This window comes from Megascapheus bottae, chromosome 26 (genome assembly GCF_031878675.1).
Source record: "Megascapheus bottae isolate mThoBot1 chromosome 26, mThoBot2.hap1, whole genome shotgun sequence".
NCBI lineage: Eukaryota > Metazoa > Chordata > Mammalia > Rodentia > Geomyidae > Megascapheus > Megascapheus bottae.
This window is the reverse complement of record NC_143534.1, coordinates 1,112,714-1,138,876: the sequence shown is the minus strand read 5'-3', so window position 1 is coordinate 1,138,876 and position 26,163 is coordinate 1,112,714. Positions and strand designations below refer to the sequence as shown.

At 61.0% G+C, this 26,163-nt stretch overlaps 2 protein-coding genes across 2 annotated transcripts in view; one reads left to right on the top strand and one right to left on the bottom strand.

The window, feature by feature from the left end:
- Pcnx2 (pecanex 2) overlaps positions 1 to 6,867 on the top strand; it is a 57,234-nt gene extending 50,367 nt beyond the window's left edge. Inside the window, exons 31-34 of the mRNA XM_090318749.1 lie at positions 148 to 422; positions 1,226 to 1,407; positions 4,975 to 5,417; positions 6,325 to 6,867. Of these exons, the coding sequence (XP_090174875.1) occupies positions 148 to 422; positions 1,226 to 1,407; positions 4,975 to 5,417; positions 6,325 to 6,489 (1,065 nt within the window). The 3' untranslated portion in view covers positions 6,490 to 6,867. The remainder of the gene's footprint in view (positions 1 to 147; positions 423 to 1,225; positions 1,408 to 4,974; positions 5,418 to 6,324) is intronic.
- A 1,107-nt stretch (positions 6,868 to 7,974) lies between these two features.
- Ntpcr (nucleoside-triphosphatase, cancer-related) lies at positions 7,975 to 11,776 on the bottom strand. The gene is made up of 5 exons (XM_090318747.1): positions 11,686 to 11,776; positions 9,895 to 10,057; positions 9,410 to 9,506; positions 9,100 to 9,309; positions 7,975 to 8,479 (listed from the first exon to the last, which is right to left on the bottom strand). The coding sequence occupies exons 1-5, from the start codon at positions 11,717 to 11,719 to the stop codon at positions 8,414 to 8,416; spliced, it is 570 nt and encodes a 189-aa protein (XP_090174873.1). The 5' UTR covers positions 11,720 to 11,776; the 3' UTR covers positions 7,975 to 8,413.
- Between the last annotated feature and the right edge of the window lie 14,387 nt (positions 11,777 to 26,163).

The following is a 26,163-nucleotide window of genomic DNA, read 5'->3' as shown; positions in this document are numbered from 1 at the left end:
GGACCCAGGCACTCGTGCCCTCAGCTCTCCTCTCCTCAGAGGGCCTGGAGCCAAATCCCTAGCACTGAGCCTTCCCACGGTCTGTGAGGACCGGCTGAGCAAGGCCCCGCCCATGGGCCCCTGCCGAAGCCCCGCCCCTCTCCCCAGGTGAACCGGGAGGGGGTCCGAGGGCTCTGGGCCGGCCAGCAGCAGGAGCTCATCTTTCTGCGGAACCGCAACCCCGAGCGTGGAAGCATCCAGAACAACAAGCAGGTCTTGCGCAACCTCATCAACTCCTCCTGCGACCAGCCCCTGGGCTACCCCATGTACGTGTCCCCGCTGACCACGTCCTACCTGGGGACCCACGGGCAGCTGCAGAGCGTCTGGGGAGGGCCCCTCTCGCTGGGCCGTGTGACCGCCTGGTTCCGAGCCAGGTGGCTGAGGTAGGATTGTAGGGCTGGGGCCGCTGCCTGGATGCCGGGGACGGGGTGGCGGGAGGAGCTCTGGTGCCCTCTTAGTGTCAGTGGGATCACAGTGGGCTGCAGTGCTTAGGACGGCTGCGCCCAGGTGGCTTCTAACAGTCCTGCGTCCCGCGTGCCGTCCTGAGGGTTGGAGGGAAGCAGCGCAGTCAGCGGCGTCAGTCCTCCAGCCCTTGGCCCGGTCCTCCTCTGTTTTTGGGTCATGGGGCTTGCAGGGTGACTGCCACCTCTGCTGGAATCAGCCAGACGGGAACCCCGGCCACAGGCCACTCTCGTTCGGTTTCCCTTCTCTGTCCTCACTGTGGAGAGTGGGGGTCTAAGCTTTTCTGACTGCACCAGTGCTGCAGTGAGGCGTCAGATGGAGCCATGGGTCCGGTGGAAGGCTGATCGCAGTGCTGAAGTTCAGGAAAAAGCGCCCCTGCCCACCTGCACACAGAGGGGTTCACTCACCTGGCGAGCGAGGTTTTGTCCACTTCAGACACGGCCGTGGTGGGATTCCAGGGGTGAGATGTGGCCGTGGCAGGGTTCAGAGGTCAGACCTGGCCAGGGTGGCAGGCCGGCATGGTGTCATACATCAGCAACTGTCAGGAGAGTCCCCAGAAGGTTGGGACAAGCCAGCCCATGTGTGGATGTTAGAGTCACACGTGCCAAGCCGCCGGGCTGGCCCCGGGTGGTCTTGCCCGCGGGGACCCCTGACCCCGACTGGGCAGCTGTGAGCGGTGCCTGTCTCAGAGGCATCGAGGACACCCAGAGCTTCCCCCTGGCAGGATGCGGAAGGACTGCAGCTCTGGCCAGCACCGCGGCGGCAACGTCGAGGACGGGCATGGAGGGGCCAGAGCCCCTGGCAGCCAGGCCCCGTGTGCCCACAGCCGGGAGAGCAGCATGGACCAGGCCAGGAAAGGGGGCGCCCCGCGCCGGCCCTCACCACGAGCAGGAGCCCCGAGGACAGGTGTGCTTGGCGGGACCTCCAGTCCGGCGTTGTGGGTGTCCTGTGGACCTGTGGTCCTCCTCCCTATCCTGCCCCTCACCCCTCCCCTGGCCGCCAGCATCTAGAGAATGAGGAAGGGAACAGGCAGGTGGGGCCAGGACGGTGACCGGGAGACCCTAACGCCTGAAAGTCCTCTTTCACCAAGCCTCGAGTGGGCATTGCCAGCTGAGTGCGGCTCTCACGCCCGCCGTGGCACTGATGGCAGCGGGGCCCGGGGCCTGCTGAGAACGAGTCCCAGGGACAGAGCGGAGGCAGAAGCTCTATCCCGGCTCTGCTGCTCCCAGCTCTGCCCTCTGCAGACCATCAGCTTCTGCCTGCTTCCTTCTTCTCCTCCAAAAGGACTTCGTGTATGCTGCCCGCGGTGGGGGTGGACGGCCATGACAGTTATGGAATGGGACCAGGATGGAGACAGGGGCCAGGAGAGACTCGATGAGTGAGAGATGGGGAGACAGACAGACTACCAATACTAGGAAGGTAATAGATTAGAAAGAGGCGGAGACGGAGGCACGTGATGACTGACAGGTGGAGGACAGAAGTGAGGCAGAGGACAGGTGTGAGGCAGAGTGGTTGACAGGCGAAGGGGCCAAGTCACTGCTCAGCAGCCACAGCTCCCCCTGACCCAGGCTCCCCAGACCCCCCGACTCCACCCTGACCCAGGCTCCCCAGACCCCTTGACTCCACCCTGACCCAGGCTCCCCAGACGCCTTGACTCCACCCTGACCCAGGCTCCCCAGACCCCCCGACTCCACCCTGACCCAGGCTCCCCAGACCCCCCGACTCCACCCTGACCCAGGCTCCCCAGACGCCTTGACTCCACCCTGACCCAGGCTCCCCAGACCCCCCGACTCCACCCTGACCCAGGCTCCCCAGACCCCCCGACTCCACCCTGACCCAGGCTCCCCAGACGCCTTGACTCCACCCTGACCCAGGCTCCCCAGACCCCCCGACTCCACCCTGACCCAGGCTCCCCAGACCCCTTGACTCCACCCTGACCCAGGCTCCGCAGACCCCTTGACTCCACCCTGACCCAGGCTCCCCAGACGCCTTGACTCCACCCTGACCCAGGCTCCCCAGACTCCCCGACTCCACCCTGACCCAGGCTCCCCAGACCCCCCGACTCCACCCTGACCCAGGCTCCCCAGACCCCCCGACTCCACCCTGACCCAGGCTCCCCAGACCCCTTGACTCCACCCTGACCCAGGCTCCCCAGACCCCTGACTCCACCCTGACCCAGGCTCCCCAGACCCCTTGACTCCACCCTGACCCAGGCTCCCCAGACCCCTTGACTCCACCCTGACCCAGGCTCCCCAGACCCCCCGACTCCCCCTGACCCAGGCTCCCCAGATCCCCTGACTCCACCCTGACCCAGGCTCCCCAGACCCCTTGACTCCACCCTGACCCAGGCTCCCCAGACGCCTTGACTCCACCCTGACCCAGGCTCCCCAGACCCCCCGACTCCACCCTGACCCAGGCTCCCCAGACCCCCCGACTCCCCCTGACCCAGGCTCCCCAGATCCCCTGACTCCACCCTGACCCAGGCTCCCCAGACCCCTTGACTCCACCATGACCCAGGCTCCCCAGACCCCCCGACTCCACCCTGACCCAGGCTCCCCAGACCCCCCGACTCCCCCTGACCCAGGCTCCCCAGACCCCCTGACTCCACCCTGACCCAGGCTCCCCAGACCCCCCGACTCCACCCTGACCCAGGCTCCCCAGACCCCCCGACTCCCCCTGACCCAGGCTCCCCAGATCCCCTGACTCCACCCTGACCCAGGCTCCCCAGACCCCTTGACTCCACCCTGACCCAGGCTCCCCAGACCCCCCGACTCCCCCTGACCCAGGCTCCCCAGATCCCCCGACTCCACCCTGACCCAGGCTCCCCAGACCCCCCGACTCCACCCTGACCCAGGCTCCACAGACCCCCCCGACTCCACCCTGACCCAGGCTCCCCAGACGCCTTGACTCCACCCTGACCCAGGCTCCACAGACCCCCCGACTCCACCCTGACCCAGGCTCCACAGACCCCTTGACTCCACCCTGACCCAGGCTCCCCAGACGCCTTGACTCCACCCTGACCCAGGCTCCCCAGACCCCCGACTCCACCCTGACCCAGGCTCCCCAGACCCCTTGACTCCACCCTGACCCAGGCTCCCCAGACCCCTTGACTCCACCCTGACCCAGGCTCCCCAGATCCCCCGACTCCACCCTGACCCAGGCTCCCCAGGCCCCCTGACTCCACCCTGACCCAGGCTCCCCAGACCCCCGACTCCACCCTGACCCAGGCTCCCCAGACCCCTTGACTCCACCCTGACCCAGGCTCCCCAGACCCCTTGACTCCACCCTGACCCAGGCTCCCCAGACCCCCGACTCCACCCTGACCCAGGCTCCCCAGACCCCATGACTCCACCCTGACCCAGGCTCCGCAGACCCCTTGACTCCACCCTGAACCAGGCTCCCCAGATCCCCCGACTCCACCCTGAACCAGGCTCCCCAGACCCCCCGACTCCACCCTGACCCAGGCTCCCCAGACCCCCGACTCCACCCTGACCCAGGCTCCCCAGACCCCTTGACTCCACCCTGACCCAGGCTCCCCAGACCCCCGACTCCACCCTGACCCAGGCTCCCCAGACCCCTTGACTCCACCCAGACCCAGGCTCCCCCGACCCCCCGACTCCACCCTGACCCAGGCTCCGCAGACCCCTTGACTCCACCCTGACCCAGGCTCCCCAGACCCCTTGACTCCACCCTGACCCAGGCTCCCCAGACCCCCGACTCCACCCTGACCCAGGCTCCCCAGACCCCCTGACTCCACCCTGACCCAGGCTCCGTGACTCCACCCTGAGCCCATCTCCCCCTACCCTGGATCTGCAGCGAGACCCCCCCTCCCCCCCAGGCTGGGTGGGCCATGTGGCATGGAGGCACCTGACTTGTGGACAGATGTGGAGAAATCTGGAAATCCCCAATGTATGTGTGGCCTGGTCCAAGTCTAAAGAGGCCAACAGATCATGATGCTGACTCTGCACGGCCGGGAACTTCTCTGTTCCTCCTTCATTTTTGGTCTACGGGCAGGAGAGAGGGAGGTAGGCATGCAGGCGCTCTTGAACGAGTGCTCCACTGAGGGTTCCTGAAGTTGTAGGTGGCTGCTGGCCGGCAGACGCCCCGCCCCGCGTGCCCACAGCACAGACACACCTGGTGACACGCTGTGGGTTCATTGCTTGAGTACCACATGCCTTTTGTTTTATCCTCTGGCCCAGCACAGTAGGAGCCACGTCCACCTTCACAACCCTCAGACTGGGATGCGTATTCCCAGCTCTCCGCCCTGGCCGTCTCTGTGCTAGGAACCGACAGGCCTTCCCATAGCACTACCTTGAAAGGGGTCATAAGGCGTCATCATCATCGTCATCATCATCGAGGGGCCCTGCCTCGCTGGCTGGGCTGGCACCCTGCAAGGGGAGGGGCAGGCTCCCCTCTCTGCAGCCCCTCTCCCGCCTCCCCTGCCTGGCCACCTCCACTTCTCTGTCGCCTTAGGCAGGACAAAGGGCCGGAGCCAGTCTGTGCAGCCACACTCAGCGCTCAGCCAGAGACCGGCCGCCCTCAGCTCCTCTGGGCCCATCGTGGAGAGCCGCCAGGCCTTCCTGCAGACCTCCTCCTCGGTGCAGGAGCTGGCCCAGCCGGGCGGCAGGCTCTCCCTGCACACCTCAGCCGCGTCCCTGCACTCCCAGCCGCCCCCGGCCGGCACCCCCGGCCACCTGAGCGTCCGAGAGCGAGCCGAGGCCCTCATCCGGTCCAGCCTGGGCTCCTCCACCAGCTCCACCCTCAGCTTCCTCTTCGGCAAGAGAAGCTTCTCCAGCGCCCTGGTCATCTCAGGGCTGTCGGCCGCCGAGGGGGGCAACACCAGTGACACCCAGTCTTCCAGCAGCGTTAACATCGTGATGGGCCCCTCGGCGAGGGCTGCAGGCCGGGCCACACGGGTAAGGGCTGCCTCGGGCTGCTGTGGCTCAGAGCCACCTGGCCAGCGGCCACACACTGTCCCACTGCCTTGTGGTCACCATCTCCCTGGGGTGAGGGACACAGCAGGTGACTAGACCCACGCTGGTGGGTCAGTGCTTTGAACCAAACAGGATTCTTCGGGGGCTAAATCCTGGGAAGTGCGTTTTTCCTGGCCCTGAAGCCTGGCCGGGGGCCTGGGCGCTGCCCTGAGCGTGGGTGTCACGTGTTTGGGGTGGTTCACTGGACTTTCCTGTCTGGACTGGCTTCAGCTCATGCCTGGGTCTCAGGCACGAGCCACCAGCGCCCAGCGGGGAAAGGGACTTCTGGGAACTCAGGGACGAGCCAGCTGCAGGTCCCCCGTCCATAGTGGCGGACAGCGGGTGGACCCCAGAGCATCCTAGAGAAGGGAAGGGTGTGGGCACCACACATGCCCGCCCACACCTGTGCCTTCTGGGGTCTGCCCCGCCTTCTGCCCGAGCTCATGGAGGAGGCTGCACTGTTACTAGTGCTGTCCCTAGTGCTGTCCCCTTGTCCTCCCGTGGGACCCAACAGCCCACAGGGTATCCGAGGCCACAGCCTCGGGCCCCTGTGGGCCCCTAGACCCCGGCCCAAGGACCCACGCTGTGAGTGCATTTCCAAGACTTTGACGGGTCCTTGGGACCCCAGGGGCCCCTGTGTCACCGCTGGGGCGGGGCCCGCAGGGAATGGGTGACACCTGTCTGTGGGGACTCTGCATGGGTGGGGTGCTGAAGCTGCGGAGAGTGGGCCCACAGGACCTGGGGGCAGCCAGGACAGGACCTGGCGACCTCAGCCCTCTTCCCACTGTGTGTGGGGGGGGTCGGTTAGGGTGCCAGCGTGACTGAGCTTCCCCCTGTGTTCTCTCTGAAGCACCACTCGGAGCCGTGCGAGCCCACGGAGGCCACGGAGCAGCGCCGGCAGCGTGACCGGGGTCTGGCAGAGGGCCTGGGGGTGATGTGCAGTCGGGCCAGCCAGGAGGACCTGGGCCTGGACGACACGGCTTCCCAGCAGAGCGCCTCGGACGAGCAGCAGTGAGCTGGCCGACCCCTGCCCTGGCCCTTGACCCCACCGCGGGAGCCCCTTCTGTGGTGTGAGAGACGGGGGTGGGGCGGAGGTGATCACTGGTCAAGAAGACAGAAAAGCTTTATCTCAGGTTCTTTGGGGGGATGAAAGTCACATGACCATGGGTGCAAGAGGGAGACGCCACAGCCCAGCCCAAGCCCAGCACAAGAATTTGACATTTTAAACAAAAGCCCTGGACACCTTCAGCAGAGCACAGAGACGCCACCACCCCCTCCTGCCCCCAGGACAGCAGGCCCACTGCATGCAGACAATCAGCGTTTTGTGCTCACTCCCATCACCCTGAGAAGTAGGTGTACAACCATCCCGTGACCCGTCTGTGGGCCCCACGCATGGCAGCTCTGAGCTGACAAACCCAGGCAGCCTGGCCAGCAGAGCTGCCTACGCCAGGGCCCACCTCGCCCGACAAGCCATGGGGGGCGGTCAGGGTGTGGGTTCAGAAGGGGCCACAGCAGGCTGCTCGGGCCCAGGCCCTGTGCACTCCCCAGGAATGCATGTCCGTCTTCCAAGCATATTTGCACACACTTCTCTTCGGGAAGTAAAATGTTTACAAGTGGCTGCTGTGTCTGTGCTGCCTGCGTTCTGCTACGACTGCTGTCGTTTCTAATGGAGTGAGAGCGTTTTAATGGAGTGAGAGCGGCACTCAGGACGCCCACCCGGTAGAGCAGAAACTGGAATCTTGCTCATGGACTTTATGGCCACTAAGGGGCTGGTCAGAAAGATACCAGCGGGGGGGGGGGGAGGGGGCAGCCACACAATGTCTGCAAGGGCTCCAGGAAGTCTACAATGCCAGCTGGAAGAGCAGAGTAGCAGAAAACCCCTTATACCTAGAAGCAGGTGGTAACTCTCACCTCTCTTCCCCCTCTTCCTTCCCTCCTCTTCACCTCTCCCACCCTTGCCTCCCACCCCCTCAAACCCTTAGCTCCCCTCTCCCCTTCCCTCCCCTCCTTCCCCTGCTCCCACCCTCCGCTCTACCCCTACCTTTCTCCTCTCTTTTCTCATCTGCTCCCTCTTCCCTCCCCCTTTTCTCCTCAAGGTAAGAATGAGCAATTCCTAGCCCTGTAATAGTAACTAATAGCTCTATAATCAGAAAGTGTCCTCACTACAACTGTTAGGCTGAATTGCACATTGCTGTCTGTCTGGAGAGACTGACACGGCTACTTCAGTCCTCTATGTCCCTGAGTCTGTCTAGGACACCTTTCCAGCCCCCAGAATGGCCATCTGTTTCCTGGGGTTCAGCTACAGTGGCATGCACTGGGTGGCAGTCGGCTGCAGCTCAGCTGGTGGGTGTTGGACACCCAAGAAGGGGGAAGCTCCCCAGAGACAGGTGAGCACCCCGGCTCCCGGGCAGGGCAGGGCAGGGCAGGGGTGACCAGCCCTCACCTCCACCTGCTGCAGGCATGCCTCCCACATAAGGATGCTGTGTCCCAAATTCCACATTTTATTAACAAGAAATGGAATAAACGAGAGACAGATGGGAAAAGCAGAAATGGCTTCCTTCACAGAAAACAAGAAGGTCAAACGTTGTTCAAGCTGCTGAGGCTGAAGCAGCACGTGGAGAGGGTGGCTTTCATGGGGCGTGAAGCTAGAGGTGAAGTCCTCTCCCCACCCCCAGCATGCGGGGAGCACGGGGGAGGGGCCTCCACCAGACTCCAAAGACCCCCTCTCACTCCCATAATGGGCCCCAATCACACGCTGCCAGGGGACGTGCACACAGACCCGTGTGCCCAAACCAGCCAGAGACAGCCTGTCACATGCGCCACCCAGCACCGGGCGCTGTTCAGTCCTGAACATCTCAGGGAAGCAGCTGCTCAGGTTCTGGAGCGAGGTCCTGAGGTCCTGGCACTGGAGGCAGCTGGGCTGGCTGGGCCATGAGGCTTCACTTCCGGCTCTGCACACAGGAGACGATCTCAGGCAACAGGTGGTTTCTGTTCTCCCTGGTGACCTGAGGGAGGACGTCACAGCTCGGGCCTCAGGACACCTACAGGAGCCCAGCATGGTGGGCAGGTGACACAGTGCCACCCTCTGCGCCGGTGTCAGTGGATGTAACCTGAACAGCAGTCAGTGGCGCTGGACACAAAAGGACCGGGGCCGAGAAGCCTGGTGACAGACACAGGTGGCGGGTGTGCCTGGCACCTGAAGGCCGAGGGGCCTGTGCCACAGCAGAGCCCCCATGCCCACGTGCTGGGAACGTGGCTCTCACCCCACCTGGCGTTATCTGGGGATGGGCCCGGGAGTGAGGGCGGGATGAGGAACAGGGTGAGGCTCTGGAAGAGGAGGTGGCACCCAGGCTGGCACAGGCCTAACAAGGCTGCACCCAGCGGGGAGGGGGCTGGAGGACAATGGCTGGGTGGTGTTGGCGTGTTCCTGGAGGTGGGAGGCTCTGGAGCCGGTCCCCGGGGCCAATGCTAACACAGCAGCCTCAAGGGCGGCTCGTGTGGCCTTTCTGTTTAGCTGCTGTGTGCCTCCAGCTCACAGACAACCGAGGCGAGGGCAGGGGATGGGGGCAGGGGATGGGGGCAGGGGCCGGCTGACCCCGAGGGCCCTCCCACTCGGTCCACTCACGCCGAGCACCGCCACGTCCCGCCGGCTCCTGATCTCCTCCACCAGCGCCAGCGGCGTCCCCTTGGGGGCAGGGATGGTGCCCAGGACGACAGTGCCCGGGGCACAGAGCGCCTGGCGGACAGCCTGGGTGAAGGGCTGGCTGAGGAGCTCCATTTTCCCGACCTCGTCAATGACGCACACCCTCAGCCCAGGGCCTCCACCGGAACCTGCCTGCAGAGACACGCGCTGTCAGCTGGGCACTGGGCACGGCTGGGGGGAGCTAAGCCATGGCTGGCAACCTCCTGGCTCAGGGCAGAGCCCACGCACTCACCTTCCTCAGGACAGGAAGCGCCAACTGCTCAAAGGAGGCCAGGTCCACCACGTACGGCCCCACACGGCACCTGGGCTTTCCCAGCGGGGGCTCTGACCTGCAAGGAAGGGAGCCTGTGTGGATCTGTGCACTTGGAGTCCCCAGGGCCTGAGAGCCGGCCCCAGGGCCCACACACGTCACGCTTCACACCCACTTAAAGAGGGAGGTGAGAGGAGATGCTGGCTCCCGGCCTTGTGGACACAGGAGGGTGTTTTCTTTCTGAGAAGTTCCTCAGTGCCCACGACAGTGTACCCCAGCTCTCTACAGGAGGCAGGACCCCACACCCCAAATGAGCTTTAGTGAAGCCAGATGGAGAGACTCCCAAGATGCAGACTGCAAGCTGCTTAAGGTCCTGCAGAAATGAAATGTGTGGGGCTGGCCGCATGCCTCCCTGCCAGGCCCGCAGTCAAACCTCCATACTGCCAGAAACCGCTGAAACAACATACCCGACTCGAGACAGAGGCCCTCGAGCTCCAGACAAGGTGACGACGTCAAATCCCACCCTCCTGCCCCCCTGTCTGACCTCTTCCGTGTAAAACCCGTCCACGGGTACCCCAGAGGACTGCAGAGCCTGGCTGGCTTTCTGGATCAAGGTCGTTTTGCCAACCCCTGAAAGAGAAGGAGAGAGGCGGGGGTCAGGGCGCTCGCCACAGTGTACTCCGTGCGCAAAGCCTGGATGCAGGCTGCACTAGGGAGGCAGCTTCTCTGCGACTGGCACTGCCTGTTGTGGGGGGAAGACCGGAAGCAAGCTGACTGACACGGGCACAGGGCCGGGTGCCCTCTGCAGTGCCCGACGCTGTTTTGTGGCATACAACCCAGGATACACACATTCCAGCACTTCATTCTTCCTAGGTGAGCCTCTTCATGTTTCCACATCCCCACTAACACTGGCAGGCCCAGGACACCACGGGTGGCAGAAGCTGATGTCAGCCCCCAGGGGGCAGGGACCCATGCTTCTGAATGGGCAGCTCTCTTCCCTCAGCCCTGCATTTCACACACAGCCACAACACAGTGGCTTTGGGGTGTCTCCTGGCACGACCACCACATCCTTCCCCAGATGCTTCACAAAACAGCTGCCACCTCCCTCCCCCAGTCACATGAGGAACAAACGTGGTTCCAGCTCCCTTTGCAGGCCTTGGCTGTGTCCAGTCCCTACGACCGAGGCAGGGAAGGTTCAAGCCGGTGGGCACCAAGCACCTGGAGTCCTGTGTGCCGAGTCAGACCATTCTGTGGCCACACCCAGGGCTGCCAAGGCGTCCCAGCCTGCGTCCATACATCTCTCCTCTACATGTCACACTACAGTGAGCGCCCGTGTGGATGGCAGGCCGTGAGGGTCCCTGCCACGGCCAGCCACGGGCCACATGGCCAGTAGGACACATCACGTGACCACCGTCCAGCCCCAGGTCTGTGGCGGTAGACCAGCATCCACAGCCTGAGCAGCTCTGTACCTAGGAAGGCGCCTCAGGAAGTCATGTGCCTCCTGCCGGAGTGTGCCCTGGAACCGGGAAACACTGACCACACCCGGACGTGGTCCCCAGGAAAGTGAACTCACAGTGCCAGGTAGGGCGACTCGTGTGAGCTCCCAGCGGAGGTCCACGGGGCCATGCCCTCTGTCTGCCCAGGGCGGAGCATGCATGTCCGCAGGGGACAGGCCCAGAACACAAGGCTGTGTGCCTGCTTCGTGCTGCCAGGCCACGGGGGCTCCCCTTTCTTCCTGCAGGCTGTCTTCGCGGTCCTGCTTTCACTTCTGCTTTGAAAAGGGCAGCGCGGACCAGGGCTCCGTCCCGCCGCCTGGCGTCTCCACGGTGCCCCGGCGACCCTGCCTGCGTCCAGCTCGAGAGCGCTCCCTTCGGGAGGCTCCGCCGCCAGCTGGTCCCGCGGCCACGCAGGCCCGCAGGCCGGGCAGGCCCCGCCAGCCCGCCCGCTCGCCTCCCGGGACACCGCGGCGGAGGCGGCCGGGCCGGCCGGGCAGGGGTGACTGCTTCCGGGGCTGCAGACGGGGCGCCCTGCGGGAGCCGGGAGGGCGGCGGGCCCCGCGGGCGCGGCCCGGGAAGCCTCCGGCAAGTCCGCCGCCCGGAGCTCCCCTTCGCCTCCCGCCCGAGCCCAGCGCCCGGGGCCGGGGCCGGGGCCGCAGCACTGGAGGCCCCACCCGCGGTCCCGGCTGGGCCGCGCGCTTGGCCCCTCGGAGCCCGGCCGCCCCGCGCCCACCACCCACGGAGGACTCGCCCGGCGGTCACCTGGCGGCCCGGTGAGGAACACGTGCCGGGCCATGACCGGGCCCTGAGGGCGCCGCCGCGGGGCCCGGGGTCGGAATCGCGGCCAGGCCCCGCCCCCGGCCGCAGGCGCCGCCCCCGGCCGCAGTTCCTGCCGGCCCCCCACGCAGGCCCCGCCCCTCGGCCGCAGTTCCTGCCGGACCCCCACGCAGGCCCCGCCCCTCGGCCGCAGTTCCTGCCGGACCCCCACGCAGGCGCCGCCCCTCGGCCGCAGTTCCTGCCGGACCCCCACGCAGGCGCCGCCCCTCGGCCGCAGTTCCTGCCGGACCCCCACGCAGGCGCCGCCCCTCGGCCGCAGTTCCTGCCGGACCCCCATGCAGGCCCCGCCCCTCGGCCGCAGTTCCGGCAGTTCCCCAATGCAGGCCCCGCCCCCGGACGCAGTTCCTGCCGGCCCTCCACGCAGGCCCCGCCCCTGGCCGCAGTTCCGGCAGTTCCCCAATGCAGGCCCCGCCCCGGCGGCCGGAAGCAACGTTCCGAGGACGCGCGCGCGCTCGACGGCGCGGGCTCCGCGCTCCGGCCGAGCTGGAGCCGGTGTCCCGGGGCGGCCTGGGCTCCGGGTGCTGGCGCTGCCCCTTTGGTGCGGGGTTAACGCAGGGCGTTGCCCCGGTGCGCGCTAACCAGGCCGGCGGCCCCAGGCGGCCTTGCTGACCCGGGCCGGGGGGACGGCGCGCCAGGGAATCCACCGGCAGGGCCTGGAGCCCGGGTGGTGCCCAGACCAGCGGAGCGGAGCGGGCCGGCGCCTGCTGGGCTCCTCCGGCCGAGGGCGGCTGCCTGGGGCCCCGCGCGGGTGCGGGGTGGTCGCTGGGGCCTCGCAGGGGCCAGGCCCGGAGGCTCCGCAGGCGTCGCTCCGCAGGCGTCGCTCCGCAGGCTCCGCAGGCGTCCTGAGCCTCTGCAGCCCCTCTAGTCCTCCCAGGAAGTTCCTGAAGGCACCAGGGCTCGCCTGCCCTGGAGTGGGCAGACTTCCCATCTCCCCAGCCTTGCGGGGACAGCAGGCCTCGCCCAAGCCGCGAGCCAACCCAGAGAGAGGGCCCCCTGCCTCCCCCAGCTCCGAGGGCCCCCTGCCTCCCCCAGCTCTGGCCTAGGCCCGGACCGACCTGCAGACCCTGCAGGGTGGCGTGTGGAGTGCAGCTGTCAATGGCTCGCTGTAGCCAGGAGTCCGGCTCCCCCTCCTCCTGGATTCTGAAGTATGTGGCAACCCAGTGGCCTCCGTTTCCTGCTGCTTGTAAAGAAATCATCTTTGCTAATACAAGTTGTGACTTTTGTGTATCCCACAATCAAAAGAAGTGTGTAGAGCTGTCACCACCTTGGGAACCGTGCCCCACTGTCATTTGCCATTAGGCTGGCGAGGCTCGCCTGTGGACCGTGCCCGTGCTGACTGGAGGCAGTCAGCCACTGGCTGGCACGGCACACACTGGAGAGGAGCTTCAAGAGAAAGCAGGACGTGCCTCATAGGGATCTGACACATGAACGTTTGGAGGTTTTCTTCTTTTTCTTTTTCCTGTACTACAGCTTGCATTTGATAGGTAAATACTCTTATCATAGAACCACACATCCAGCCCTTCTGTGTCCCGGTTGTTTGAGATAGGGTCTTTCTTCCTCTTAGGCATGTACCTGGATCCTAATTCTCCCGTTTCAGCAGGGACAAGAGGTGAATACCACCCACCCCACATTGCTTTGTCCATCGAGATAGACTCGCAAGCACTTTTCTTTGCAGGCTGATCCTCTCCATCTCAGCCTCCTGTCAGCTAGGATTACAGGCGGGAGCCACCAGCTCCCAGCTCTGAAATATTCATTTTTGCATCTGTGACATTTTCCATTCTGACGCGCAATCTGACCTGCGAGCGTTTCCAGAAGCTGGTCCTTTTCCTCTGATGTTACGTGCACCTCCACGTCTGTTTGGGTAGCTCAGGGGCATGCCGAAACCAGATGTGGAGCACCCGCATCCAGGGGTGCCTTTCTATTCACATAGAACCCTGTCCCGGGGGCAGTGATTCCATGGCTATTTCCACTTTATAACTCACTGAACACTTGGGTTTGGGAAGTTTGCCCTGTGTAGCTGTTGTCGATAATCTAGGCTAAATGATGATATCGGTAGAGATGAACAAGAGAAGAGGGGTGACATAGTGAGCAGCCAAACGCCACGCAGAGTGGAGCTGCTTGTTGCTAGTCTGGACGCTAGGGGTTGAATGTGGGATCAGAGCCTCCGTGCGCCCTGTTGGGGGTGGTGCACAGGCTGGGCTGCTCTGGAGACAGGGGTCCTCGGGACGGGGATACGTGTCCTTCCAAGAAGTTCCTCTGCCACAGCAGCCCAGGTGAAGACTGGCCCCCGTGGGCCAGGCAGAGGCACTGACCCAGCGCGGGATGGGGTCAGTGGCCGTCGGCTTGCTGCCTCCACAACTGTGGGAACTGCGTGCATGGCTGATGACACTGTCTCCCAGTCCCTGCCACTGCCCCCTGAGCTGGAACGGACTGAAATTATTCAAGGACAAGTGGCGCCAGTCCTTTATTTTCTGGCACACCAGCCCCTGGGTCCCGTGAGGGGACCCGCCCTGTTCACGGAGCCCAGGCGAGAACCTGTGCAATCTTCACTTCTAGAAACTCCCTAAGGTCTGGGCAAACAACGCATTTGGTTTTCCTGTCTCCCCTTGCTGAAAACTGTCCTAGTTTCAAATCTGCAAGATCCCTGCCTTAGAAACCCTGGCAACTCCAGCAAGCCAGCCAATGAGAAGGGCTCTCACGCTTGACTCCAGAAGCAACAGGAACAAAGAGGTTTTCAGAGGGACAAACGACAGGGGGCCAGAGCCAGGGCCTGCTTTGTTCCGGCCCAGTCATTCCTTTCACTGGAACCTCAGAACGAGAATCTTTTGGTGGCACTTGTTCTGGTTTGAATCTCTGTGATGAGCAGGGCCCCAAATCACTGCATCTATGGAGGCCTCAGAGGCTAATCTTGAGAGCTGCTGCTTTGGGGGGGCCACTCCCTCCCCACCTCCCTCCCCCCTCTTTCTTTTCCTGCCCTCCAGGCCTCTCTTCCTTCCCCCATTTCGTTCCAGATAACGTAGTAAATGGTAGAGATCAAACAGACATTTGGAAAAGCTTCTGTCTTGAGAAGATTATGTCAAAAATGCAAATCTCTTAAGAACTACAAAATTCCCCCCACTTACTCCAACTTAAAATGCAAACACTGTGTGTGCTGCCTGGGTGGAATTGCTTCCCCATCTCCTAAGGTGTCTGCTGCAGCCCGTGCACAGTGCCAGCAGGCAGATGGGCAGGGCAGTGGCGGTGTCATCAGTCGTCAAAGAGGCCCGCAGCAGGGCCCGTCCCCAGAGGTCCTCCTGCTGGAAAGCCACACCAAACACCAGCCACAACTAGCTACTGACACAAATCACACTAAAGCCAGGCAGGTGGCTCACACCTGTAACTACTCAGGAGGCTGAGATCTGGGGACAGCCGTGCAAAGCCAGCCCGGGCAGGCAAGTGTGAAACTCTCAGCTCCAATTAACCACCAAAAAGCCAAAGGGACGCTTTGGCTCAAGTGGTTGAGCACTGGGCTTGAGCAGAAGAAGCTCAGGGACAGCACCCAGGCTCAGTTCAAGTCCCAGGACCAGCACCAAAGGAAAAATAAATCCATACTGAGGACGCGTCCTTCCCTTTGTGCTGGCTATGACTTACAGAGCAGAAAGCAGGTGTGAGCAGAGGTGTGCCCCCCTCCCGCACCGCGGACGGGGTCACGGCCCCCTCCTCACACACAGCCTCGCACTGTATTCCACAACAGTTTAGTGAGGTGGCACGGCTGAACCACGACGTGGGTTCCAGCCACCCAGAATGGCCGCTTCTTCCTGTGCTGGGAATTCTCCCACCTGGCATCTGCACCCTGCACACAGCTCAGGCAGGGTGGAGATGGGTTTGCCACCAAGGCCAGCCTCCCTGGAGGCCAGGCGTCACTCAAGTCACCTCAGCCAGAACAACTTGAACAGATGGACGGGAGGATCAGAATGAAGAGCAGACGCAACAGCACAGCCACTGCGTGCAGCCGAGGGTGCGGTCAGATCAAGACAGCTGCACAGAAATAACGGGGGCAGCGGCCCAAGACAGAGCACCAGCAGTGACGCGGAGGGCCGAGTCAAAGCCCATCCTTAGAATTATCTGTGTGTAGGATCCTCAGATTACAAGTGGCACTTGTGAGGAGACACATCCCTACAGTCCCCCACCCCATCAACGCTGACGCCGCGCTGGCCGCCGCCTCACCCCCTCTCCCTGATCAGAGCCCATGGAGCTTCCATGGCTGCTAGCATGGCCGCATCCACATCAGGAGACAGCTGGCAGACAGCACGCGGGGTGGGGCAGACAGAAGGGCCATGCTTCATCCGTGGACACAGCCAGCTTGGGTGTGGCCTCCCTAGCAGCCGTCAGGCTGACCTGTGGTGTGGCTGCTGTCCCCTGCCAGCGCTGGTGTGGCCTGCCCTGTGGGCGCGGCTCCGCTCTGTGGGAGGTCCCGGCCTCAGGGCCTGCTCCAGGCACACGAGCTCCGAGATGACCCCCATGGCACCATGCCACCCTTTCTCCCAGAAGCAGCTAAGGAGATTGTAACCGATGCTGAGCCCTGCTGGTACAGCGCCTGGCTAGTCTTGAACCCACAATGGGCGGGCGGGGGGAGGTCACAGGTGTCCAGGCTATCCAAGGAAGGGACACAGGCTGACTCCACCCAGGCTCCAAAAAGGAATCGTGCTGTGACTGTATTTCTACTCATTTTTCAGAACCATTTGTATACCAAAGGCTACGTATGGGAATCTGTTTCTGCTCAGTATCTGAACGCCTTTTTGTTGAGAGAAATATTTGAAATCCCCTTTTCACATTGCAAGGCTGCCTGCCTCCTCCAGGGACCAGGCGTCTCGTTGTTCAAGGGCCGGGGCCCTGGCACTGCTCATCTGTGTAAGTTTATAGGGAGATAAATTACTTTTAAGCCTGGAATCCTTGCGGACTAAAGACTTTACTAGTCTACCTCTTGGTCTCTACTGTAATTAAAAAGCAATAACTTATAATTAATGCTTTTCTTTCTCTGTTGAAAAAATGCACTTAAACGGCAAACTTGGACTGTGCACATTGTGCCTGCACAGGATGGCTTGCAAATAAATGGGGGTTTCATTACACAAAGACACTGTGTTAATCTGGAGGGGGGGAGAAGTCATCTCATCTTCCCTTCTTCTCATCTCCCTTAGAGAAGTTGAGCTCACTTCCTCTGGAGCTCAGAGGTGCCCTGGTGGTACAAGCGGGGGACTCGAGGAGTCTTCATCCCGTGGGGCTTTTGCTCACTCCCCTGCAATGTCCACCGCAGGGAAAACTGCTCTGTTCTGAGTTGGGCTCCATGCTCATCCGACCACAGAGCAAAGGGCCAAGACAGGCGCTTCAAACTGAAGGGTGCCCACTCCCACCCTCCATTGGTGAGAATCGTCCATAGACCGCAGTGCTGTTTCCAGCAGGGGGGTGACCCAGGCTAAACAAACACCACTTTGAGGCATTTGTGTACCTGTCTGCGTGCCCGCTCTTTTTTGATTGCCATTGAGTAACTTTTTACTCCGGGATACACAGTGCGTGTATATGCTGAGTTCAAAAGAAATTGCCCGATGTGTTGTTCATTTTTGCAGGAAGTGTAGGCTTGTTTGTTGTGCACTTTGTGGGGCTTCTGTGAGTTGAACCCCAGCCCTGGGCTTGCCCTGCGCTCGCATCTGAGCCGCCGCCTCAGGCCTTGTGCGAGTTTCCATCGTCTCCCAACCTTGCTAATACTTCGTATTGTCAGACTTTGCCCTTTACAAATTATCCCCTAAATGGTGATCCTCTTGTGTTTTTAATTGGTATTTCCTGATGACTAATGCACTTGAACATTTGCACTATCTTCCTTGTGCTAATGAGCCATTTGTTCATCTTCTGTGGAAGACTCTCTGCCATTTCTACCCCATTTTTCATTGGATTACATGTTTTCTAGTGGCTGTTCTTTATATATTCCTCTGCCCAACACACAGCAGCTGTTGGCCCTGGCACTTAGGCACCTGCGGTAGAGCAGACAGGAAGCAGGGTGGACGTTCGGGAAACGTGTTGAAGTCTTCACGAGTTGAGAACTCACAGACCTGAGATTTCCCATCCCAGAGGCTGTCCAGGAAAAGGGCACTCAGATGCCCCAGCCCAGGGCCACACCTACCACTTCAGTGGACAGAGGTCATTGCCTGGTCCCTCGCTGGTGAACAGAAACTCACACACCACTGGGGCAGAGCTGCAGTAGGAGCTAAGTGGGAGCCATGGGCGTGCGGGAAGTGTGTGGTTCGTGAGAAGACGGCTTGGAGGACAGCGCGGAGGGGCTGTGGAGGGGGCCACACACAGCCTGTCAGCTTCTGGCCGAGGTCAGGACACATGCGCTTGGGCAAGCGTCAAGAGGGTGCCCGTGACTGCGGTGGGGATGGTGAAGGTGCAGCTGCTCCCTGCCGGCCCCAGAGCCACGAGTGGGCAGGCGGTCTCCAGGGAGCCCAGCGTGCCTTCTGGTCAGGCCTGGCCGTGTGGGGCCCTCCTGCTTCCTCAGCAGGCTGAAAGAGGGGCTGGAGGAGAGTGTGCCAGGACACTGAGTACAGAAGGCGGACCCTCCCTCCTGCCCCTTGTTCTTTCAGGGTCAGAAACAAACTGGGGTCTGTGGGACTGGCGTCATCCAAGCAGGCGGCCTTGCAGAGGAAAGTGGCTTTGCTTTCTTTCCTCGTTCGCATTCCTCAGATACTTGACTTCCCAGGGGGTTCATTACGTACCACACATTTAATTAAACTATATGGAACATGAAATTAAGAGGAAATTTGAAACCACAGTTATTTTTAGACAGCACCTGGCACTCCTGGCTCTTCCCACCGGATGGGTCTGCCTGGCGCTGTTGGCCATCTGTGGCCATGGCGGTGGCCGTGGCTGAGGGTCCATACCAGAACCCGGGGTCTGCCTCTCCTACACCAGAGACCATGGTGGTTACATGGCTGCGATTCGTCCTCCTGTGCTCCAGGGGTCAGTGCTGGACCAAGAGTACCACACTATCCTGCCGGCGTCCTGGGAGACTGAACCCAGCACCTCTGCATGTAGCGTGGCCCCACCACGGGGGCTGCCACGAGGTAGCCTGCCTGCCTGCCTGCCTGCCTGCCTGCTGGCTGGCCTCAAAGGCTGCTGGATGCCGGGGAAGCTGTGCTTTCAGAAGATTGCCCTGCCATGTTCCTCAAGCTGAGCCCCAGTGTGCAGGGGACACTGAGGCAGGACAGCACTGCCCTGTTCCTGGCCTGCCTGGGACTGGCTTGGTGGCACCTGGTCTGTGTAGGCCTCCTGTTCGAGAGCCTGCTCTGCCTGAGGAGGCCGGAGAGGAGGGGTGCAGAGCAGGGCTCCAAAGCCGTGATCCTCAGTACTCCAACGCCACAACAATTCCTGATGAAGCTTCAGACAGCGAGTCTGATGTGTGTGTGGGGGGGGTGGAACCATTTGCAGAATTTATGGCGTCCATTAGCTGGGCTCTGTGCGGCCTGGGCTCTTTGCGCTCTTCTCACATTTCTTCTCTCTCTTCAGCACTTTGCTGATGGCTCAGCTTCCACTGGTGACCCCTGTGGGGCCCAGCGAGGACACCGCAGCGTCTCGGGTGTCCTCACGGCAAAATGAGGAGCCACAGCCCGGGAGCCCTGCAGGGTGGCTTGCAGTGTGACCAAGAGCCAAAGTGCACAAGAGAGGACACCCCTGCCCCTCCCCGTGGCACCACAGGTCCGTGCTTAGGCTTTGATGTGCCCGTCACAAGTGCACAATGGGTATTGCACTCTGGTTCAAATGTAAGCCGTCCTGTTTAACTTGAGCGGAAGCTTCGCACAGGACATGGAGCAGAAACCGCATCACAGGGAAGTCTGCAGTAGCAGCCTGCATCCCAGGCCCCCAGTGCTAATGGGGAGGAAAAAAGGGAGAGGGGGAGAAGGAGGGAGGACAATAGGAGAAAAAGGGAGAGGAGAGGAAGAGGAGGAGAGGGGGAGAGGGAGGGAGAGAACAGGAGAGAATTAAGTTACTGGTCCCAAAGCTCACCCAGCATTCAATACGCAGAAAGGCACTAAGACAGGGTCTTCATTCTACCTCATGGGAAATGGTTCTCCATCCCACCATTCTTTCTCACTGTTCTAAAACATTGATTCCGAGCTGGGCGGCAGCCCCAGACCCCACACAGAGCAGCTCCACCGCAAACGTGGCCAGCCTGTGGCTCTCCTCGGGTGGACGGCATTCCTGTGACGTGGACAGCGGCCGGGGCCGGCACTCTGCGGACCGTGGATGTTTCCCCCTCTCTTCTTCCTTGCTGAGAGCTCAGGGGACCAGGTTGGCACGTGAACCGCGGGAGAGCGGTGGCCCACAGTCACCTTTGCTAAGCTGATGTCAGCACGATACCAGAACAAAACACCAGGGAGTAGGGCCGTTCTTCCCAGCAGGCACCAAGTCTCCAGCTCCAAGCAGAAGCCCAGGTGGAGGCCAGCTTGCCAAGCAGGTGCATGGAGGTCTCCTTACAATGACAAACAGAAGTCTCACGGTGGCAAGGACCGGTCATCTTCTGGCCCAGCCCTCCCCACTGCTCCTCCCTGGGCCTCCCCTACCGCTGAGCTCTCTCCCGTCTTCACCCGAGCGTGTGCCATGATTCTCTTCGTTCGTAAGAGATCATCGTTAACATCTTTAAAAAATTATTCCGGCCCAAGCACGCGCCGCGCTTTTGAATCAGGCTCTGAATCGTAAGCAGCTGCACAGGTCGTGCAAAAAGCTGACAACTTTTCCTTTGTCCAGTACATAGTTGGTTGGCACCGAAATTACTTACAGCAAAAACAAAAGCAGAAGCAATGCTTGCCGACTGGAGCCTCGGGAGCTAGGGTGACAGGCCCAGCTTGTTCTCAGACAGCCCACGGGCGCGGTGATGTGCTCAGTACTTAAAAATAAAAGCGGATGATCGGAGGCCTGGCTGTTTAGAGAACTTTAGGACAGGAAAAGCGCTGCGCAGCCTAATGGTGGTCTGGGGTGGATCTCAATTCCTTCCTCCGTGGGGAGCCCAGCCCTCTTTTCTCTGGGGGCCTCCAGTGACACTGACGTCTCTGCGAGAAGGGCTGCCTTACTCAAGCCACTGGTACTTTAACCTCTGCCAGCCAAGCCAATGTCCCAACTGGCCAGTGTGGCTCTCGGTGAAAGACGCCGCGTGTGGGGTGGGAGGGAGGCTGGGGTGTTTCCCGGCTGCTCCCAGCTCCCCAGAGGCTGGCGGGAACCGGCCAGGGCCTCTTGGTGCTTTGTGTCTAGCAGTTTCCTCCCCAGGCCCTGGGTACTTCATGCGGACAGGCCCATCTTTCCCGAAGTCTTCAGTTTCTATAGAAATGTTAGAAGTTTCTCCACCAGACTTCGAACTTGCCAACTGATCTTCAAGGAAGGGGTCATTGTGTGGATAGATATTGAAGTCCTGGCCTGCATAATCACCACCTACATTCCAATGAAGGAAAGCGAGGAAGGGAGGAAGGGAGGAAGGGAGGAGAGAAGGAAAAGAAGGAAGGGAGGGAGAAAGGGAGAGAGGGAGGGAGGGAGGGAGGGAAGGAAGGAAGGAAGGAAGGAAGGAAGGAAGGAAGGAAGGAAGGAAGGAAGGGAGAGGGAGGGAGGGGAGGGAAGGGAATCAAAAGAGGAGCCAAGTTACATTCAGGAGACCCTCATATGGGACATTGGTGGCACCTGGCGGGCGAGTTTCGTTCTCTGACGTGGCTGCGCCGTTCTGAGGCTTTCTGCTGCCCCAGCCCACTCTCTGAACTTGGGGGTGGCCGGCGTGGTCCTAGCTGGGGGAGGGCATATGCCACACCAGCCAGGCTCTGCCGCCCAGAGGACTCTTCTCTCTACCGCCCTTCAGAATTAGCGGGCAGCAAAAGCTGCATTTCATTAACTTTCATAATAGCGCCCATAAATCATCTCAATCGCCATGATTTCTCTTCTCTTTTCCATAATCTGAATTTCAAAGCAATAACGGTTGGCTGCCACCTTAGGGAGGTACAGCGCTCCCTCCCAGGGCCTGGGCCCTCCGTGGCTGCCCCACCATTGCCAGCACTGGGGACACAGTGGGCCCACGCCTACTGGCACAGCACCGGGCCTGGGAGGAGCCAGAGAAGACACCCCAGAACCCACAAAGATGGACTTGACCAGGCTGGCTCACCTTTAACCTGGACCTGGAAAGATGCCAGAGTACTCAGCGTGCCCTGTGCCTCCACCTCCCCTGCAGAGTACTCAGCGTGCCCTGTGCCTCCACCTCCCCTGCAGAGTACTCAGCGTGTCCTGTGCCTCCACCTCCCCTGCAGAGTACTCAACGTGTCCTGTGCCTCCACCTCCCCTGCAGAGTACTCAGCGTGTCCTGTGCCTCCACCTCCCCTGCAGAGTACTCAGCGTGCCCTGTGCCTCCACGTCCTTCCACAGACCAGGGGTGCCACTCGCCTGGTTCGTCCACACGGTTAGAGGAGGCCCATGGAGAGGCCGTGGGTTGCACCTTGGGCCATGAGCACAGAGCACTGTGGTCCCCTGCAGACCCGGCCGTGGGAATCTGCTGCAGCAGACTCGGGCCGTCGGGCACTGCGTTCCGGTCACTGGGGCAGGGCATTTTACCAGCACTTTCCCACCCGTTCCCGGGATGGCTGCGTACGCGACCCTGGTCTGGAGAACAGTGACAGCAGGGGCTGTTTCTGGTTCAAACATGGTCTTAGACTCCAGCGGGGAGGGCAGGGCTGCCCCATGGGATCCAGCCACCCCCTCACCTGTGGTCACCAAACAAGAGCCCAAACAAGCTGGAGCCATGCTGTGTCCGATGGAGGTGTTATAGCCATTGAGTGAAAACACATCACAGCGACTGGAGAATGCATTTGGGTTTCAAGGCCTCTGTGTTTGGGAACCAGTGCAGAGGGGAAACACCCCAGAGAACCCCTGCAAAGGGCAAGCTAGCAGCAGAGTGACGGCCAGCTGGAGACCAAAAGCACCGTGGAAACGCAGGGTGAGCCGCAGAAGAGCCCTGCTCAAGCTCACAGGGTGTGAGGGCACAGGTAGGGCCGGCGGCCCCTCGTCACTCACACAGCACAGGGCATGCCAGGCCCTTGCCAGATGAGACGACAACGGAAAGCTGGAGGCCGGCATGGAAGCCACTGGCAGCCCCTTCTTAGATGTCATGCCGCAGACAGGCCATCTTAGATGTGTGCAAGAGCGAAGCGTGCTACGGAGAGGAGACGACCTCGGGGAGGCTCGGTGGACACAGGGTGCTGGCTGCAGGACCCCAGTTTCCAAGGGTCCCTTGTGGAGCCCAGGCTTCTCCCCGGGGGCTCTGCCAGTGCCACTGCCTGGTAGCCCAATCCAGCTGTTTCCAGGCCCAGCTCCAGTGCAGGTAATTATCAGAAGGCAGGCTGAGAGCCTGGCCCAGTGGTAGAGTGCTCGCCTAGCATGCGCGAAGACCCAGACTGGATTCCTTGGTGCCACATACATAGAAAAAGCCAGAAGTGGTGCTGAGGCTCAAGTGGTAGAGCTCTAGCCTTGAGAAAGTCCAAGGACAGTGCTCAGGCCCTGAGCTCAAGCCCAAGGACAAGCAAAAAAAAAATCAGCTGGTGAACAGGAAGCAGAGCCAGGGTGAGTCCAGGGCCCATTGCAGGTGGTCAGATCAGGAAGGGGGCCGGGACGCACGTGGGTGCCTTGGTGGGGCTCCCATGGCCAAGCTCACATGGCCATCGCTCCTCCCCGCTCCCGCGGGATGAGGGACCATCCTCACCTCCCCGATCCACGGATGGAGTGCCTCACGATTCTCAGGACTTCACCGGGGGGTTCCATCTTAACACATGAATCCCTGCAAACCTTGTGGGAGACACGCGCCAGGCAAGGCCGCTGCCGGCCTGTACCTGTGTTTCCTTGACTCAGGAGAGGGTGCAGGCCCTGCAAGGGGCAGGGACGAGAGCTCAGAGCCCCCTCTAGAGCGCTTAGGATGGAGAGACCAGCCAAGTGCCGTGACGACCAGGGTGCCCCTGCACTTGGCACGAACGTGCATCACGGATTCACGGTTTGTCCACGTCCAGTGGCCACGGGAGATCTCCACGGCCAGAATAATGCGCCGTTCGTTTCCTGTGAGTGATGGACGAGGACCGTGGGCGGACCTCTCCCCCCAGGAACGGGAACTTCTCCCCGCACTCCGAGCAGATGGGAAGCGCTGGCGAATCTGGAGAGCAGACAGCATGGCGTGCACGGTAAACATACCGGGTGGCTCCTGAGTCTTTACTGGTTCTCTATTATAACAAGAAGTACAAGTAGTCTGTAGGTTTGTCCCCGGCGTACAGGAGAAAGGCAAGGGGACGAGGGGCTCAAGGGGCACTCTGAAAACTGGGGGCCTGGGGAGAGGTGGCCATGCCCCAGCCTTTCTCTGCCCACCTTCTCCCGGCAGACCCCCTGCTCAGAAACAATCACCTGTGCTCCTGACACCCAGGAATCGCCAAAGCCACCACCCATCCCCTGTCCACGGTGGTGGGGCGTTCTTCCTGGCTGTCTCCCAGCTCCCAGCTGTCCTTCTGGGCTTCCGGGTGTGCTGGCAAAGTGATGCCTATTCGTCCTCATTCTGTATGAGTCTCTCCCTCTCTCTCTCTCCCTCTCTCTCTTTCCCTCTCTCTCTCCCTCTCCCACTCCCTCTCCCTCTCTCTCTCTCTCTCTCTCTCTCTCTCTCTCTCTCTCTCTCTCTCTCTCTCTCTGTCACACACACACACACACACACACACACACACACACACACACACACCCCTCACTGCTTGGCCTGGAGCCCCCCACGCCCTGCTCTCTCATGCCGGGCCTTTCTGTTCCTTTCACTCTGGCCTCCTCTGGTCTTTTGTCATCCCTTGCTCTTCTGCTCCTCCCAGTCGTCCCAGTCTCCTGGAGGTCTGAGTGACCAGCTGCTGGGCCCCTCCCCACAGGGGCTGGGTGACTGCGAGCCCAGAGCTGTGAACCTGCCCTGGAGGGGCCTGCCTGTGCTGCAGTGAGGACCCGGCTGTGTTCCAGAAGGAGGCAGCTTGATTGAAGACCCAGCCCAGTCCAGGTGATGGGCAGCTCACTGACCTCCAACGTTCCACGCCCCTCTCCCCTGCTGAAACGGAGTCATGACGCCTGGTGTCCTGCAAGCGTGACAAGGGTTAGAAGTGATACATGTACATACGAATGTGTGTGTGTGTGTGTGTGTGTGTGTGTGCATACACACACACTATAATCCTTTAGGGCTTTTCAGTAACTCCCATTGTAATTTGGGTTCAACTTTTCTATGAACTCAACACTTCCTGTCTCTCTGCTCCTCATATCCAGTCCACAACACCATGACGCCTATAGGCCTCTGGTCCTCCCCACGCTCGTCACTGTCGGGCATCGTGAGTGGAGAGCAGTGCTGCTCAGCTCAGGACTTGGGAAGGTGGCAGAGGTTCCTCCTGCTGTGAGGGCCCGGGACACCACCATGTGCCTGCGTGGTGGAGCCCTCGGCCCCGCAGAGCTGCAGTGTGGTCTACCAGCCCTGGATATGCAGCTGTCAGCAAGCCAAGCACTGCCAGAGACGGCTGATGTCTGATGTTCACTTCTCAACTTTCAAGCTGCAATTTATCTCAGGCATGATTTAGCTTAGTCTCGCCTGCTGAAGTGGCAAATCACACCTTAACCAGACAGCTCAGGACTGAGCACTCCCATCCACGCAGGCAACGTTTCAAACACCACCAACGTTCTTATAAACAGTACTCGTGTCCAAGAACTGGTAGACAGGCACATTGTTTAGAGCATGTACTTGGGGACCCTGATCCAACCCGTTAACCGTGTGACAGCCCACTCTGTACACAGTTCACTGGCTATGGACTTTCATGTGGGATCTGTCATTTACACCTCTTGATAATAAAACTTAATTGAAATTTCTTCCTATACAATGAGATGCCAGCCGAACAGATGGTCTGTAATTGTTACGTCCACATATTTTATGTTGGATGGGATCACACACAGTTTCACACAACTGTCATTCATTTATATGTTGGGTCCCTTTAAGGCATTTCTTCTATACTAAAACCCTTATTGCTTAATAGGATTGTAAAATCCATCCTTAAACTTAGTCTGATAAAATGGAAAAGAAATGATGGCAACAGACCTGCAGAAACTAGAAGAATAATTAACGATTGAAATCTGTGTGGAGTCCCCATGCAAGGCGGGGATGCAGAGCCAGGAAGGGCGGTACACAGAGACCATCACGCGCCAGCCATGGCCTTGCCTGTGTGATTGCTGGTCAACTCGTATCCCATCACTGCCACATCCCTCCCCAGCTCTTCCTAATTCTTACTCAGCTAGGAAACCAGTGAGTAAAGGAAGGCCTGTTACAAGGCTCTCAAAACAGACAGCACCATGCAGACTGCTGGG

Bases quoted from the DNA above. Each gene is read 5' to 3' on its own strand.
- Ntpcr (XM_090318747.1), bottom strand. From the start codon at position 11,719: ATGGCCCGGCACGTGTTCCTCACCGGGCCGCCAG. The intron at 9,310-9,409 runs GTGAGTGCGTGG...GTGTCTCTGCAG, and splicing joins CGCTTCCTGTCCTGAGGAAG to GCAGGTTCCGGTGGAGGCCC. The intron at 8,480-9,099 runs GTGAGTGGACCG...GTCCTCCCTCAG, and splicing joins GGGACGTGGCGGTGCTCGGC to GTCACCAGGGAGAACAGAAA.